Source organism: Miniopterus natalensis, chromosome 7 (assembly GCF_054644295.1).
Source record: "Miniopterus natalensis isolate mMinNat1 chromosome 7, mMinNat1.hap1, whole genome shotgun sequence".
NCBI classification, from domain to species: Eukaryota; Metazoa; Chordata; class Mammalia; order Chiroptera; family Miniopteridae; genus Miniopterus; species Miniopterus natalensis.
Window position 1 is genome coordinate 61,368,102 of NC_142087.1, and position 18,282 is coordinate 61,386,383.

The window sequence follows — 18,282 nt, forward strand, 5'->3', positions numbered from 1 at the left end:
GTTCAAGGTCACAAGACAGTGAGGGAAAAATGGGCCAGGACTCCAGGAGCCTTGCTCCTGACTCCAGAAGGCCTCCCTGCCAATAGGGCATTTGCCATAAAGATCCCAGGACCTCTAGAGACTGGGAAAGTGACCCATCAGAGCAGTGTCACCAGGGACTCTGCCATAGGGATGTGGGGCTCAACCAGGGCCTGTGCCCCAGGCCCCTCACCTCATCCCTGCTGCATCTGATCTGCCTCTGGCCCTGCCACCTCCCTGCATGCACAGCTCCAAAGTGCTCCAGGGCGCCCAGCGTCGGGCCTCCTCTGAGGCCTGCGACACTGTGAGTTCCTGTGTGAGAGCTAGAGAGAGCCAGTTAGGGAGAGGCTGGCCCAGCTGAGAGGAGATGCTCATCTCAGACACAAGCAAAAGGGAGGCAGGTGCCTCAAGAGGCCTGGAAAAATACCATTGCTGCTGATATATATTTCTTTCATTTTTTTCTTTGTGATTTTGAAATAAGTTCAGAACCATTGGATGGGGCAGGGCGGGCCTGCTGGGAGAGAGGGCAGGGCAGCTGGACTGGGCAGACAAGGACAAGCCTAGTTGTTGGCTTCAGACATGGAGGCCACATGATTGAGGCCAGCGAGCCCAGGGAGGCCGGCCAGGCCCGTGGCCCATGGGTCAGGCAGCGGGAAGTAGGGCCTCGCTGCGGCCACGTTCTCGGCCAGCGCGAAGGCCAAGAGGCCCCCCGTGTTCCTCTCGGCCTCCAGCTGCGCGCGCCCGAACAGCTTCATCTGTGTCTCCTCGAACTGCCGCTCAAGCTCCTGCAGGCTCAGTGCGCCCTTGGGTGCTGCCAGGAAGTGCTTGGTGGGGCTGGGGCCCGGGAGGCACATGGTGGCCCCGCCCAGGTGGCTGCCCACCTCGCCCAGCGCTGGGGGCATCACAAAGGCCGCCTTCTCCGGGGCTGGGCCTCCGGGCCCGAAGAGCAAGCTGGCTGCCCTCCAGGCGGCAGGCTTGCGGCCTCGTCGAGGCCGTGCCATGCGGCAGCTCTGGCGCTTGATGTGGCGGTGCAGGTGGTCGGAGCGCGTGAAGCTCTTGTAGCAGAACTCGCACTGGTAGGGTCGCACGCCCGTGTGGATGCGCATGTGATTCTTGAGGTCGTAGTTGTGCACGAACTTGGCGTTGCAATGGATGCACAGGTAGGGCCGTTCCCCTGTGTGCTTCCGCATGTGGATCTTCAGCTTGTCCTGCCTGCAATGCAGAGCCGGGAGTCAGTCCCCGCAGGGAACACTGGGAGCCACTTCCTACCCTCTCTCCCCTCTCCCCCCTTCCTCCGGGACCTGCTATACTGCCAAGTCTCAAACTCTAGGAATGGACCCAGGCTAGAATTTACCTTCAACCCCTGCCCCACCCCAAACAGGCATGGTTATCACCTGGATTAGAGAGCTGGAGAAAGAGCAGTGTCCTGAAAGACCTCCTCCACTCCGGAACCCTTTCTACTTGTGAGCTCTGAGTAATGAAGCTCCCACTCTTTGTTAGGGGCCCCTCTCACAGGCTGGAAAATAGACCTGCTGGCGACACACATCCCCACAAGTCAGCAGTCCTTAGTCCTCAGTGGGGCAGTGACCTCTGATACTGGGTTGCACCTTAATCTCATGCCCACTTCCCTCCAGTTTGCCATGTGCTTTTTCCCAGAGCCCCTGGGCCCATCCCAGCCTAGCTGTTGAGCTCTGTCTGTCCTCAGGGCTAATCTGGGAGGCTATAGAAGCCGGCACACCTTGTGCAAGTCTCCTGCACTGTGGTTTCTTATCCCAAACCCTGGGCTCTGCTCTTTGTCTGCAGACAATTCCAGGGTTTACAAAAGAGCCAGGTGCGACAAGAATGCAGCTTAATCTATGGCAAAGCTTCTCAGGGTTTAAGCAGTATTATTCAGAGGTAAGGTATGGTGTAGGGGTGGGGCGCGCACTGGGGGTTTGGGGGCCCCTGCTCCAGCTGCAGACCCACCACTAACATACTGGGGGACCGTAGGCAAGTTACTTAACCTCTCTGAACAGAGCTGAACCTAGGACCAGACATCAATTCCTGTTGTCCAGGGCTGATGAAGAGAATCAGGGTTTTCGTTGCCCTAGATTCAACACACCTCCTGGTGGTCTTGAGAGGAAAATTGAGGGTTTTTTCCCCTCAAGACTGAGCCTGCATAAACCAGCCTGGCTGAGGTGGAGTCAGCTGGGCTGCAAGGACTCCTCTCAGGATCATTCTGAAGCCTTCCCTGGCCAGGCCTGCAGGCCAAGCAGCTCTGTGTCCAGTCTCCCCACTCCTCCCTGCAGGTGTGGCTTGGGTGGAACGTCTGCCTGTAATTTTTGGCTCAGCTTTGAGGTCGGAACAGATGTGGAGCTCAGGGGTCCACCCTAAAATGGCCAGATTTAAATAAACCACCCTCAACATAACCCCAAGACAGCAGGAGCAGAGGGCCTGGCCTCCTGGTGTCCCCTGGCCACTAGAGGTCTCACTGGCTCTCATTTTCTGCCCAGTTCCCCAAGGGCGGGGCAGGATGTTTTTGTGTACACAGGCAGGGGTCAGGGGAGGAGGACCCCAGAGGACAGATCTGCCCTTTCCACCTGTGCTCACAGGAGGGCTGGAGGGTACTTGGGAAATGGAGGAGGGGGTGGGGAGTGGGATGGGCAGAAAAGAGGAAGTGAGCTGGCTGGTGTCGACCTCTCTTCCACATCCCCTGTCCCTCCCACAACCCACCAGCTGTCCCCAGGCTGCATAGTACCCTGCTGTGACATCCCATGCCTCCCCCCGCCCCCCCCCCCCAGCATGCTGCCCTTGTGGTATCTGTAATTCTCATTTCATCCAGGTGATTGGATGTTTGAGCAGGAAGAGGTCTTAGAAAGCATCTGGGCTAGTGGGTCTCAAACTTGAGCATGTATCAGAAGCATTACCAGGGCTCGATGAAACAGTGCTGGGCCCCACTCCCAGAAAGTCTGATTCCGTAGATCTGGGATTGAGAGGACAGAGAATTTGCATTTCCAACAAGTTGACTGCTGCTGCTGCTGCTGCTGCTAGTCCACAAACCACTTTGAGAACCAGGGGCCTAGGCTAATCCTTCATTCTGCAGGTGGGCAAACTGAGGCCCAGGGAGGGACACTCACCGGGGTCACCCAGAGGTTAATGGCAGAACTGGGACTAGAATTCAGGCCTGTTGGTTCCCAGCCCAGGACTCTTTCCTCACCACTGTAGGAAATAAAGTGGGGTGCATAGTGCGTTTGTACCCTGATAGCTGCACAGTCCTGAGGGATATGTCTTGGGACCCAACACATTCACCCAGGCTTGATGGAAACACTGAAGTTAGGTGGTCAGCTAGTCTCACTCTTCTGTACAGAGCTAAACCTAGGGGCAGACATCAATTCCTATTGTCTGGGGCTGATAAGAGAATCTAGGTTTGTATGAGCTAGGTTTAACACACCTGGAATAGTTTCCTCACTTAGAGGAAGAGTTGCGGCCCAGAGAAGTTAAGCAGCTTTCCCAAAGGTATCGCTGTGATGGGCAAAGGGGGCAGGGTGGCTGTTTGGGGTGTGGTTTGTTTGCAAGCTGTTCTGAGGTTGAAAAAAGGTGGATTTTCAAACCTGGGACTCTCAGTGCAAGGCCTATAAGGGCTTACCCAGAAAGTAAAGACCAGGAACAGTTAAAACAGGGCATTTGCTGCCAGCTCTCCGCCTCTGGGCCCAGAAGACTGGGGAATGCTGCAGTAGGAGCTTGGCCCTGGGCAGGAGCTGGCTGTCCCTAATGGAGGCTTTTCGTGGGAGCAGGGCAGGGGGGTGAGTAGAGTGGGCGAAGCTCATGATAAGTCAGCCCTGGAAAAAGCTTAGAGATCATCTAGTTTACCAAGAGCCTGTTAACATGTTCTGATTCATAATCTGAGTCAGGGGGAGCAGTAACCTGCATTATTAGCAGTATACCTCCCAGGACCTTGAAAATACTGATCTAATCCCGTTACATCACTTTCAAGATGAGGAAACCAAAGACCAGAGAGGGAAGGGCTTTCTAAAGTCACACAGCCTCCTTATTCCTGGAATGACCTTTTCACATGGCTGTAATGCACATGCATTGGCAAATTGGACCTGGGCACACTCCAAGAACTAGGTCAAGTCCTTGGCTGCCCTGGGTCCATTTTCTGACCTCTAAAATGGGGGCCTGGGCTGTACCATTTTGATCTCTGGTGTTCTGTGTTTGCATCTGAGCAATGGGCTTATAACTGAATTACTTTCTTGCTCGTTGGCTTCATATATGTATTATGGCTCTTCCCCTCCTGCTTCTTCATGAATCTGAGCTGCTCGTGGAGACAGCATGAGCGTAGCTGGACAGTTTTCTAGCCTGAACCTCAGGAGCTGAGCTCTTAGTTACTTCCCACCAGGACTGGAGGTCTGTGGTCCTGCTTAAAATCTCTCGAGGCCTCCTATGTCCAGTGGCCTATGGGCTTACCCATTAGCATGGCTTTCCAGGCTCACACCTTCCAGTGACAAGATGACTAAGTTCTGGGGGCCCCTGGGGACTACAGTTAGCAAAGCTGCAGTGTATACATCAAAGTTGCTGAGAGTAGGTCTTAACTGTTCTCACCACACCCACACTAAAAAGGTAACTATGTGAGGTGATGAATGTTATCTAACATTGTGGCAATCATTTCGCAATATATACACATATCAAATCATCACGCTGTATACTCTAAACATATACACTGGCATATGTCAATTTTATCTCAGTGAAGCTGGAAGAAGGATCACCTCACTTATTTTGCAAGCCTCACCCCTCCCTGTACATAGCCCTGTACTCACACCACATGGATATGCGGTGCTCCTAGCAGGACATGTGCTGGTCAACTCTGCATCTTTGAACACCTGCTGGCATGAGTTGGACTTCCAGCTCCCCTCCCATGAGGAAACGAACGCAAAGAGGGTGCAGTCATGTGTCCACAGCTTTACTGATTTTGGGCAATATGCGAATGAAGTCAGAAAACTGGGAGCAACCTTAGGGAGCACCTTCTCCAACACCCTCATGCTTCACATGGGGAAATTGAGGCCAAGAGAGGGAAGGAGACTTGGCCAAAGTCACACTGCTAGTTAGAGGCAGAACCAGGCCCTGAACCCGGGGTTCCCGATTATCGCTCTAGCGCTCCTTCCAAGGTGCCACAGTCCACTGAGAGATACTGACTCTACAGTCACTGACTCAGCAGCTCTTTCGTGTGCCAGGTGCTGCTTCCTTGGTCCTCATTCAGCACGTGGTGCGGATGATACTGATACCTGCTTTGATAAGAACTTGCCAGACGCTTTTGTGCTCTGCTCAGTGCACAACACTGAATGTGGGGTGGCTGCTCCTGGAGCATTTGACGACTGACCAGTGACCTGCTGGTACAGGGCCAGTTTTCAGAACCCGCAACTCCAAATCCCACATGGTCCTGTCTCACCCTGATCCCCTTGTTTGCCCTGTACCCTGCACCAGGGACTAGCCTGGTCACGTGCACCCAAACCTTGATCTGCATTCCCCCCTCCACCCGGGAGAACTCATTGTCGAGAAAGATGTGCCCGTACTCATGAGCTCATCCCGCATGAAAGGAAGGGGCCGCAGGTCTTGCCTCGGGTCCTCGGCCTCCACGAAGGCCCCCCACTCAGGCTAATGCTTTCCCAGCACCATCCTCCCAGACTTCTTGGTAACCTGATGGTCTGAGACCAACTCTCTTCCTGCTGCCACTGCTAATGACATTACATTATCTTAATAAGGTCCCCAGAGCTGCCAGGAGTGGGAGGACTAAAAGGAAAATACAGAACAAAAGAGAAGCCAGGCTCTTGGCCTTGTTCAGAGAGCAGACAGCTGCCTACTGTAGGAGGGATCAGCATTTGGCTCACAATGGAGGCAGGAGTCGAAGACTAGAAGTCGCAGCCTTTAGGGGATGTTGGTAGGGCATCCAATGGAAACTAGTGAGATCATGGCTCACCAGAGAGCAGCTTCGCAGGGCGCAAAGGTTGTCCATCTTCTCCCAGGGACAAGATGGGGCTTCTGTTGCTCGGGGGCTGGCCCCTTCACAAATCCTGCAGTTTCATGCCTTTATTACCTGCCCGGCCAGGCATGGCTGGAGCACCTCTGAGAGCTGGGCTGCAGGAGGGAAGGATGCCCGGCCATGCTCTCTAGGAGTTCCTTCCACAGGCTGCCTGCACTCAGAGACCAATGTGACATACATTAGGAGGAATTAAGGGTCTTCTGAGGCCTTCACAGCCCAGGGCTAGGCCCAGTTGGCAGGGATGAGGGCCGCAGTGTGGCAACCAGGGGGCAACCAGGGGGCCACCTGTGGTCCAGGTGGGCAGAAAAAATGCCCACCGAGGGCAGCAGCATCCCTCTGCATGCAGAGAGAACACACATTTTCTCATCTTCTTGGGCTCACTTCCTCCCCTTTCTTCAAGACCTTGCTAGGGGCCACATCTGGCAGAACCTTGTGGTCCTGATCTTTGGCCCTGCTTCAGACTTTCTGGGAATAGCAAGACTCCTGATGAGGAGGATGTAGGGGAATCTTGACATAGACTGAGTCAAAGAGGCAGCAGCTGTTGCTCTCAATGGCTGCTGAAGAGCCTTCAGCTGGGGAGGGAAGGAAGGTGCTATGGATGGTGGCTGTAGGAATTCAGCCACAAAGAAGGTCCCTGGGGTAAGGCTGCAAGGGGATTTGGCTACAGACAGTTACAGGAAACCCCAACCTGGACAGGCCAGAGCTGGCGCTCTCTAAAGACCAAATAGAATCCTTGCAGGGCAGCTCTAAGGAGGGAAGCGAGGAACCAGTGATTCTGAAGAATGTGCCAGGGAAGGGGTGGGGAGGTGTTCAGCACAGATAGCCACAGCCCACGGTGAGAAATGCAGTCCCTTATTCAAAGGAGCCAGGAAAATCTCCTCCAGCCTCCCAAGAAGGGGGGGGGGGGGGGGCGGGCGCGGCAAGATCTTTTCTGATCTTTCTCAGGACTGTCAGAGCCCAGTGGGAACGAGAGAGGGAGAGAGTGAGGAGGAGGGGGTGGGAGGTGCTGATGGAGGCTGGAATGCAGCTGCTTCAGCTGGAGACAGGTCTGGGGGCCGATGGCTGTCAGTCTGCTGGGAGGAGTAAACCCGAGGGAGGGCAGGGCAGATGGCTGGATGTCCAGGAAGGGCCACAGGCTGATCTGACCTACCTGGAGGGGTGGTGAGAATGCAGGCACAGAGGCCACCCTCAGTGGTCATCAGGAATGTGCTGGGAGGGAGGTTCTGGAATGCAGTCCTCCTATACAACCCAGCATCGCTGCCCAAACTGGAGGCCTACTCAGAGAATGTTCTAGTGATAGGAGGGTAAGAAATCTGTCTGCAGTGATTGACCAAGTTTAAAACTTTCCCTAGGGAAGGCAGGGCCCATGGACTGGCATAGTCCTCACAGAACACTGTGTGTGGGAAATGCCTGGAGGGGAGGAACAGGGCCAGAATAAAGATGGGGACTTGGGGGGTCAGGCAGGGTCACTGTGTGGTACCCTGAGACATGCATCCTCTTGAAGCCATGGACCTGAATCTGTCCTGCAGGGAGAAGTGTCTCAATGGCAGCTATCTGCGTAGGGGAGAGGCATGAAAATTAGGGAGGTGGACCCTGGATGGCAGGAGGGAAGCTCCAGGCTACTCTGGGGCTGCCTTTCTTAGATCTGGCCTGTGCAGAGTATCACCTCTTTGAAGTCATTCCCTGGGGCTAGGCTGGGAGCCGTGGGCTGGAGATGAGTGAACTGTACTTGACTTTGGATTTTGCTCTGGTTGGTCTCCCTTATGCTATCCTGGGCTTTTGTCAGCCTTGTTCAGATGTTCTAGCTGGGCCCCTGTGAGGCTAAGTAAATTCAGGAGGAGGTGAGGGTGGGAGAGGAAGAATCGCTTAAGGCAGTATCAGAGTGGCAGGGCCATTGGTGAAAGACACCTGAGAATAGGTGAATCTCAGGCACTTTAGATCCAGCTGCTCTGCACCTGCAGATCTGCCTCCACTGTCAGCTCAAAGTGTCTAGGAGAGAGTGTGTTTTGGGGTTCCCTCACAGAAGCAGCTGTGTGGGGACCTCAAGGCCCCCTTGGAAATAATTGGTATTGTCCTTCAAAGCAGTCACTGAATGAGCCTGCTGAGCTATTTTGGCAGTGCCACTGTCACCTGAACATGTGTCTGATGGCCTTCTCTGGAAACTTCCACTAGAGTTTCAAGCCACCCAAAAGAGTAGGTCTCACTACTTTATAAAACTTATTTTTCCCCTGAAAAACATGGCCCCTGGTTCAATATTTGACATGAATCAAAAAATTTCACTTTATCCTCAAAGGCCAAAGATTTGTGCCCATGGAAAAAAATCAAAAGAACGAGTCCCCAGCAATTCCTGCAGATACATTTCCAAGAAGATGCGGGGTGACAGCAGCACCCCTGGCATAAGTGTGGGGCTCTCAAGGTGAGTTATTTGACAGGATAGTGGCCGTGCGGGGAAAGGACCTCATCTAGTAAGTCATGGTCGCAAGGCAGACATCCACCAGGCTGTGTTTACACCCAACACACTGAAATGACAAGCTCTGGTGCAAGGCCATCCACCAGAACTTTCCCCACTGAAGACATGCCGGGAAGATCAGCCTCACACCAGTGACCACACACACAGCACCGACACACCATATTTTCCCCAAATAAGGCCCATCAATATCCAGCACTGACCCACACATCCCACTCATCAATTTTGGCTACAAAACTTGAGAGATGTGTCATAGAATTTGCTGTCACACAAGTAAGTCCCAGCTCCGCTGTTTCCTAGCTGCACTTACGAGTGGCCAACCAGCCACTGGGAGACAGATTTCTCACCTGTAAACGAAGGCTATATGGCACCTCCTCATCTTCCCAGGGCATAGCTGGGTAAGAGCATATGGCATACACTTAGGACAGTCCCTGGCATGTGGAACATCCTCCAAATAAAATAAAGGGGCTGCACCCTTTTGGAGAACTTCAAACGGCTTCCATGGGTCTATAGAGAGGAAAGGTAGAGGGAGGCCAAGCAAGCAAGGCACTGAGGCCCCTCACTCCTGCCTTAGCCAGAACAGCTCGGCTCTGATCTGTTTTATATCTTGGCCTTCCACCTAACATTGCATTTAAGAAAATATTGTTTTTTCAAAAGAAAATATTTTAGCTCTTAAAAAGAGCTTGAAAATCACTGTACCAGGGAATGCCTGGCATGCCTTCTAGCAATGAACTTGATGTGCATCTAGGATCCAATTGGACCTCCCCTGAGCTGGGTCTCTCTCCATCTTGCCCTGACCCCGCCCATGCCCCCCCCCCCCCCCCGGCCCATGCCCCTCTCTGCTGCCATCGCTGCCGCCTCTGACCCTCTCCCAGCTCGGGCCCCCGCCGTGCGCACCTGGTGAAGCGGACCTCGCAGATGTTGCACATGTATGGCTTCTCCCCGGTGTGGGTCCGCATGTGCCTCGGCAGCTTCCCGGCCCCCATGATGACTTTGTGGCAGATGGGACACTGCTGAGAGGCCTTGGGCTTCAGCTTGCGCTCCTCCACCAGCGGCCAGGGTGGGAAGAGGCCGCCCAGGTGGGTGGCGCTCAGGAAGTTGAGATAGGCACCGTAGTCACTTTCCGCCTTGATGGCGCCCAGCGGCCCCCCGGGGAGGTCCGGGAACATGTCCTTGAAGAAGTCGTTGGGGAAGGGTGGCGGCGGGGGTGGGGGTAGCTCCTCCTTCTCCTCTTCCTTGATCTTCCGATTCTTGATGACCAGGTCCAGTGGCCCACTGTCCATGGGCTGCTCGGGCAGCTGGGCAAAGGCACCAAAGTCCCCTGGCCAGAGGTGCGGGAAGAAGTCCGGGGAGAAGGGAGATAAGGAGGGCCTCCTGTCGGGGACGTTAGCTTTGGGGTACAGGTTCTCCCTCAGCAGAGATTCGATGGAGAAGTCCCGGATCACGCCCAGGTGGCCGGGGCTGCTGGCCCGGAAGGGGTCCGGGAAGTCCCTGGGGCCGTCTGAGTAGGCCTTCTCTGTGAGGTGGTCCGTCTTGGAAGGGCTTTGGTGGCAGTTGATGTCTTGGGGGTCAGGCAAGTTCTCCTGGTCAGCGAAATCCTCCGTATCGTCATCCTCCTCCTCCTCCTCCTCCTCCTCCTCCTCCTCTTCCTCCTCGTCGTCGTCGTCCTCGTCGTCGTCGTCGTCGTCCTCCTTGTCGTCCTCCTCGCCGCCCGCGCCGCCGGGCTCCATGATCTCCAGGCACACGTTCACGATGCAGGGGATCTCCAGCATCCTGGCGGCGTTGAGGATGTGCTTGACGTTGGAGGCGGTGATGGTGAGCGTGGAGGTGTAGGCGAACTCCAGGATGGCGGCCAGGGCCTCGGGCTGCACGAAGTCGATCTCGTAGACGTAGGGCTGGCTGGCCAGGGCGCCGGCCGTGAAGAGCTTCTTGAAGTACTTGCTGCAGGCCGCCAGCACGGAGCGGTGCGTGCGGTACTCCTGCTCCTGCACCACCAGGAGCACGTCGCAGAGCAGGCCGTCATGGCGCTGCTCGTTCAGGCTGCACAGAACCTCGCTGCTGTGGTTGGGGAAGGGAATGCCGATGAGCTCGTCAATGCCATTGGCCATGGTCTCAGCCAGAGCCCTGCAGGTGGACGCGGAGAGGGAGAACAGGGTTAGAGGACATGGTCCCAGGAAGGGACACCCGGCTCCGGGATGCTGGGCCGGGGAGGCAAGGCTGGTGGGCTTGCTGGTCCAAACCACCCCTGCCTTTGCTTAAGGCTTCCCTCTCCACCATAAATCCAGCCCCCCTCTTCTCAGCTTTTTAAAATCCCATCTGCAGTGCAGAGCCCAGCTCATAAGCTGGGGCTTTTCACTGCACCAATGGGGGCTTTTCCTGGACCCCTCAGGCCCTTGGAGTTGAGATCTCATGGAAGCAGTTGGTGTTTACTGTTTAGCAAAGGCTGTATAAGCTTCCTGTGGGCATGATTTCACTGAATTCGACTTTGTTAATGTGCAATGGTGAGACACCAGGATGGACAGCCACAAGACACTCAGCGGCCACTGTGAACTACGTCCACCACTTCCTCACACAGTGTCTGTGGGTCAAGGGCCAAAGGGGGAATGTTCTCTCACGACTCAGCGCTGCTGCTGAGAAAATGCTCTGGTTTATTTCACAAATCCTCTGACTCCTACAACAGACTAACATCTAACATTTGGCTATTACTGGCCACTGTTATGGCCTGAGTTGCATCCCCACCAAATTTATAGGTTGAAGTCTTAACCCTCCAGTATCTTAGAATGTGACTGTATCTGGAGGTAGGACCTTTAAAGAGGTGATTAAAGTTAAAATGAGGTCATATGAATGAGCCCTAATCCATTATGACTGGTGTCCCTATAAAAGGAGATTAGGACAGAGACACACAGAGGGAAGACCCTGTGAAGACACAGGGAAAAGACCATCTGCAAGCCAAGGAGAGAGCCTCAGAAGAAACCATCCCTGCCAACACCTTCATCTTGGACTTCCAGCCTCCAAAACTGTGAGAATAAATTTCTGTTGTTTAAGCTATCCAGTCTGTGGCACTTTGTTATGGCAGCCCAAGCAAACCGGCATGGCTACTAGGAAATCTAAGACGAATTTTGTGGCCCATTTTCAGCAAGGGAATGGGGGCCTTAAGGTAAATATTTTGCCTTCTGACCTTCCTTCCATTTTCATCTTAGTTGTTGAAGTTTCCTTTCATTTGCAGTTCTTGCTCTTTTGTTCTACTAAATGCTGATATCCTATCTATGCATCCCTGTAAGCCATTTTACCTATAAATAAGCATTTAAATTCAGTTATTAAATTCAAGCGCATTATTAGTTTATTTATCATTTCTGTATCCTGATACCTTCAGGGAAACATATCCCTATGGGGAGAAGCTCCCTGAGACACCTTAGCCTTGTATGTATTAAACACGAAGTATGGCCAGCGACAGCCACCAGGAGGGAGAAGCCCAGGACAAGAACAACAGAACTCACAGCCCAACTCAGCAGATTCAACCTGTACAAAAAGCCACTTCCATTTTTATGCCAGTACACAGGGCCTTTTTACTCAGAGCAAAGCTTGAGTGTGGCCCATGGCCTGATTCTTACCCTGGTACAATTACAGTAGGGCGAAGAAGAAAACCAAAGCCTGAAAGCCCCACACCCCAGAGGGAAGAGCTTTGGGAATCCCCACGCATTCATCTTCTGGATGTTTCTGCCCTGGGAACGCCGATGCAGTGGGAGCCGGGGAGGTGAAGAGTGCCAGGCCCCACAATATGTGCCCCAAGTGAAGCCCGGAGGCACCAGGGACCTGGTGAGGCATGCAGGGTGCCAGCTACTCCTCCCTTGTCCCCCCTTTCCCTCTATCCTGGAGGGCCACAGCCATCCCTGAGCAATCCCACCTGGCAAGTGCTCAGGACATTTTCCAAAATGAAGGCCTCATTGCTTTCCCGCCTTCTCATCTTTAAAAGAGCCAGAGACCCTACAGGCCATGCATTCATTCCCTAGTTATTGGGTTTCTCCCTGTGCCGGGCACTGGGGATGCACAGAGAGCAGGCCAAGAAGGCCCCTGTTCCAACAGAGCTTACAGGGACATAATAATTGCGAGAAAGATATTGCAAGGTTCCTGGGAGAGGAGTGAGCTATCACTACACACCTATCAGAATGACTAAATAACAAAGGGTGCGAACAGCCGAGGGTGTGGAGAAACTGGATCATTCAAACATTGCTGGTGGGGGTGTGAATGATATAGCCATTCTGTAAAACAACTTAGTAGTTTCTTAAAAAACTAAATATGTATTGAGGAAATGACATCTTTTTCTAATTCTTATGAATCTTCCATATGGTTAGTAGAGTCCTGACCCTCTGAGGGACCCTCCCATCTGAAAAGACTGTGAATGAAATTCCCCTTGGACTATTAAGTAAAAAGCCCAAATCAGTAAAACTTCAAAAACTAGAGCCAAGTTTCTTTGCTTACTAAGGGCTTGTGCCTTTAAAGATAAAAATGTTCTTAAATGTTAATTTAGGGGAAGATTCCCACAATTCTTTAAGCTTTGCCCCACCTTCTTAAATAGAGGAGTCAAACCCGTTGGACCATGTGTCGGCGGTCAGTGTCTCAGCCAAGCTCACTGAGGGATGAAGACTGCTGTCCATTCCCCTAACTGCCCCATCTCAGTGCTTTTGTAGAATGTCTGCTGGAGACTGGGAATCAGAAGCCCATAGCTGTGAGACTTTGGGAGGCTGCTCCGGCTCTCTGGGCTCCCTTGACCTCATCTTGTCATTGGATGGTAATGGGAAACCAAATAACCAATGTGTCATGACCACGAGAAGTTAGAAGCGCAAAGTGGATCTGGATGAGGAAAGGGCAACAAGCCAAGGTGACCCTGGACTAGAAGGCTAGTCTGCCCAGTGGCGACTTCTCACAGTGGCCTGGTTTGGAGTCTTTGTCCCATTCCTGGAGGAGGGGATGTAACTGTGTAGCTGGGGGCTGTTTTTCAGGGCAGGAGGGAAGGCCTGACCTTGCTCTTTAATTGTCTCTTTGGGAAGAATTGTCCCTGCCCTGTACTCTGGGAGCTTCCCTGATGACCCTAAGGATCCCATGCCCTGAAGGGCCCAGACAGCAGTACTCCGAAAGGGTGGCCATACCCTGCCCCCACCTCCCCTCCTTCGGGCCCAGGCCCTCTCTCTCCCTCCCTTCCATCGCCCAATCCAGGGCAGTTCTGTCTCCAAGAACAATACTCTCAGGAAACAGAATCACACACATACACAAAACAAAGACTCTTAACAGCCAGGAGAGGCTTGGCGCAGAACATGATCCCTTGGTACAAAGGGGATAGAAAAAATGTATAGACAGATCAGAAATAAAGGCGGAGGAGGGCAAGAGGGGAAGAGAAGCTTGGAAACGGAGTCAAGAGGAAGAATGCAGGGCGGGCAGAACCTTCTCAGGTGTGGTTCCCATTCCAGCGGTCCTGAGGCTGCCATGGCCTCCCAGGGCCTCCGCCCACAGTGGAAGCTTTTCGAGCCCAGTGTGTCCAAGCAGCAGTGTCTGACAAAGGCAGTGCCTCTCGAGTCTGGCCTTGGTTTATTCAACTGTAAAATGAGAACCTTACTTGGTTCAGTAACTCACCTGCGTTCCCCTCTCTCCCTACCAAGAGAGGGATCTTGCCCTCAGCTTACCACCTAAAGACAGACAGGGGGGCTTCTGTGAGCAAAGCAGAGAAGCGGTGGGGGCGGAGAGACCGGGAGGAGCGAGAGGACCTTCCACCACGGAGTGCGATGTAGAAATCTGGCTCTAGAAGTCCTCCAGTACTAGTTTCTTGAGCGTGACTTGAGTTTTATTCTTATTTGTATCCTGTTCTAATAACCAAATGAAGCAAGCGAGCCAGCCAGCCTTTACAAAAACAATAAATACCAGCTACCATTTATTGAGCGCCTGCAACATGCCAGCCATCTCACCTCCGATTTTTCCTCAACCAGTGCAATTCTGAAAGGTGCATATTTGTATTGTCACCTCCAACTGAAGGATAAAGAAAGGTGTGGGGAGGGTGAGTGACTTGCCCAGTGCCGCAGGTGTCTGAGCCAGGCGTTGAGCCCAGCTGCATGTGGTGTAGAAGTTCACAGTCACCCCCTTTACCACACTGCCCCCTACAGAGTTCAATTTGGGGGCGGAGGGATTTGAACTCTTCCCCTCAAAAGTTGTCTCTTACTTTAGAGATTTGATCAGAGCCAGGGCTGAGGGATGCACACCAGGGAGCTGAGACCCTCACGTGCCAGGGGTTGGGGAGGCTCGGTGCTGAGTATAAATGCGGGCTGGGGGATCAGGAAGGCTTCCAGGAGGAGGGGGCTTGTCTGAGCTGTGAAGGACAGAGCGGATTTTGTTGGGTAGAGGGGGAAGGCTTTGGATTTCCAGAGTCCCCTCTAAAAATGTGCTTCACCTGGATCCTGAGTGGGATCGTATAAGAAGCTGCTCTCAGCCAGCAAGTGCTGAGTTTGATTGATGGTCATCTGACAACCCAAGGCCCACGATGAGTGGTGGAGGGTGAGAGCCCTGCTCTCAGACCGCCTGTGTGGTCACATCTTGTGACCCATGCTAATGGCCTCTGGGATTTACTTTTTCCGTCCTTGAGCTCAATTTCTTCATCTGCACAATGGGGACAATAATAGTGCTGGCCCCATAGAGTTGCTCTATGGATCCAATGAGCTAAGGCACATAACATGCCTCCTGGTACATAGTAGGTGCTCAACCAAAATGTTAGCAATTATGAAGTCCGGGAAGGACATAGACCCTAACAGATCTTTTGGCAGAGGGAGGTGGGACCATACAGGGAACCAATTTGCCTTCCACATAGTTTTGCAGAGATCCACCCTATTTAAGCACCTCTCCCAACCAAAGACACTGAGAACAGCCTTTACAAGCTCCCAGGGGACCCCCGGCATGTGTGGGGCATCCTATCTTGCAAGGTTTGTTCATATCTCTTATCTCATGTATTCCTACGAGGCAGGTGAGGCCAGTATTAACTTTATGTCATTTGACAGGTGAGGAAAATAAGGCACAGAGAGGAGCCCGTGCTCAAGGTCACACAGCAAATTGGTGTCAGAGCTAGAACTAGAAGCAGGGTGTTTTGATGCCAAGCCTGTGCCCTCAGCCAGGTGCAGGCTTGCGTGGCTAATAGGGGCCCATGTTCTAGGATTGGTTTTACCAGGAATGTGAAGTGCAGGGGTATAGGCAAAGTAAATAATTCTGCTGCTCTGTTTGCCTATCTGGGAAATGGGGAATTAAATGCATGGATCTCACTTGCTCTGGGCAGGGTCTGTTTCCCATATACCTGTGCCATTCCCAGGATGCCATTAAGCATGAATATGGTAGATCTTGAATGAATGAGAGCAGTTCAGAGAGTAGAGACAGCCTTGAAGTCACAAAGGAGGTGGGGCGGCCCCAATCCTCTGCTTTGTGGATACCTGACATTGGAACAGAGCTCTGTCATTCATAAGGCACTTACATTCATTCATTTCATCTTTATTATGATCCTCATTTGGTGAGGATCAGAGGCAAAGTGATTTCTTGGTTTATTTGATTCCTGAGTCCCATCTCTTTTCTGACCTCTATGGCTGCCTTGGTGGTGTGACTTTTGAGACAGTTCTATTGCTCTGATCCACAAGTGCAGTGCCTTCCTAAATCCTTCTCAGCTCAGCAAATCTGAGGCTCACGATGATGCTTCCATCTGCCAAATTCCCAGGCCAGGTTGGCCCCAGCTGGCAGATTCCCACCTCCCTGAGAGAGGTCCTATCCCCAGCCTCCGGCTCCTCTGATGCCCAAGCCTGCAGCTTCAAAGCTACCTGACAGAACTGGTGGCTGCGGTGGGAACAAGAGGTGCTGCACAGGGGTGGAAACAGGATGTGGGTTGTTTTCCAGATGTAGGAATGAGGCGGGGCAGCAGCTACCTGCATCCTTTGAGCAGGTTCGGAGTTCCTGTGGTCTATGTAGGCACTGAAACCTGGGAGGGGGTGGTAGGCAGGAGAGAGGGTGGGGAGGCCTGGTCCAAGCAGCTGGATCTTTGCTGCACCCACCCCACCCTGCCCTTGGCAGTTCCCCAAAGCAGGGCAGCCACACCTCTTGACACCAGAAGGCCCTGGAGCTTCAGCTACTCCACGGGCTGGGGCCAGACATGTGGGCTAAGAGGCTGGGCAGGGACACCTCAACTTCTAGCCTGTGCCCCGTCTGCCAGAGCAACCCAGGCAGAGTGCCCACAGCTGGGTGAAGCCGGCACCACCTGCTCTGCCACTCTGCCAGGACTGTCTGGAGCCCACAGTCCCCAGCTTACCTTGGGCCCGGGGCTTAGAGCTGTTTGGATTCTGTGAAATGAGCTCTGAACTTCCCTTCTCCACCACATGTCCCCTTATAGCTGGAATGCAGGCCCTCCGTGATTCACACGATTATGCCCTCAGCCCCCGCAATGCCTCATCCCCCTATCCACAGAATAAGGCTTGAGGACCCGGGCAGAGGCCAGGCCTGGTAGGCAGGCACTCTTGGGTTCTCACCCTTGCCACAGACAGATTTTCCCTTTGCTTCTCTATCTGAGGGCCTGGGTGTTTTCCCCTTTGACCAGGCATGCATGTCCTTCTTCACTGTTCTCTGCTGAAGCCCCCTGAGCTAGCAATGCCATGGCCCTGTTGAGCTTTAGGTTCAGAAAATCTTGTTCACGTCTCCCTTCCATACATTTTCTCAGGATCCATGGGTACAGAAAGAATTATTTGGCCCACTTTCCTGAGGAGAACCCTAAACTCACGCTGGTGAACTGACTTGCCCAAAGTCACAGCACTAGGTAAGTGACAGAGAGCCGGGCCTCCTCTGTCCATGGTATCATGCTGTATCCCTTGCCGACCCCTCCCTCACCATCATCACATCTCCAGCCTCCCCACACCAGAATTGGTTTGGGTTTATCAGAACAAGGTCTAGGACCACCCACAAGGGTTGGGAGTAGGGACAAAAGCCAGGGTGAGCTTCTCTCCCCCTCAGTTCTTACAGGGATGAAGCATATACTTGGGACAGATTGGGGGGCACCTAGAAGGTGGTCTGAGAGATGGATGAGGAAGAGTGAGGGGCAGCTCCACCCTTGGGCTTTGGTGATGGGGGGTGGAGGGTCTGAGTGTCTGAGCTGTTTAATCGTCCCCTGGAGGAACCCTCTCCTCTTCACAACTGCTGCCCACTAGGAACCCAAGCGGTGGCTTGGAGCCTTTACTTGTCAAAGCACTTTCACCTTCTTGATGTCAGATGAGGCCAGCATACCCATTTTATAGATAAGGAAAGACAAGGCAAGTGACGTTAAGGTCACAAAGCAATGTGGTTAAATGACTCATGAACAAGCCACATGTCCCTCGAAGCCACTGGTTTTTCTCCCACACTGAGAGGTAACTTTGCAGGAAAGATAGAAAGAGTGGGTCTCTAAGGGGCTACAAGGCCTCAGAAGGCAATGAGGGCCCTCTCCAGTGAGCTGGAAGGAGCTGGAGGGGCCCAGGGCAGGCAGAACAAGCAAGGAGTGGGGGAGAGTGTCCCACGCCAATGGCAGGACTGCCAGTGGGCTGACCCGTGGGAGTCTGGGCCAGACAAATAAAGTGGTGCCCCTTCAAACTATTGTTCTTTAATTATTCAGTCACTCTTTATTTATTAGAGAGTGAGGCGGGGGTAGAGGGGAGACTTGTTTCCTCAAAAGAAAAATTGCACAGCTCTTTATGTTCAAAATAAAGGATTTACTACTCATGTTTATTACAGGCGATTTCCC

At 53.1% G+C, this 18,282-nt stretch overlaps 1 protein-coding gene across 1 annotated transcript in view; it reads right to left on the minus strand.

Moving 5' to 3' along the window:
* Positions 1-284: 284 nt before the first annotated feature.
* The window catches only part of ZBTB7C (zinc finger and BTB domain containing 7C), a 295,617-nt gene continuing 277,619 nt past the window's right edge, over positions 285-18,282 (minus strand). The window contains exons 4-5 of the mRNA XM_087818616.1: positions 9,399-10,625; positions 285-1,230 (exon numbers count right to left, since the gene is read on the minus strand). Of these exons, the coding sequence (XP_087674742.1) occupies positions 579-1,230; positions 9,399-10,609 (1,863 nt within the window). The 5' untranslated portion in view covers positions 10,610-10,625 and the 3' untranslated portion in view covers positions 285-578. The remainder of the gene's footprint in view (positions 1,231-9,398; positions 10,626-18,282) is intronic.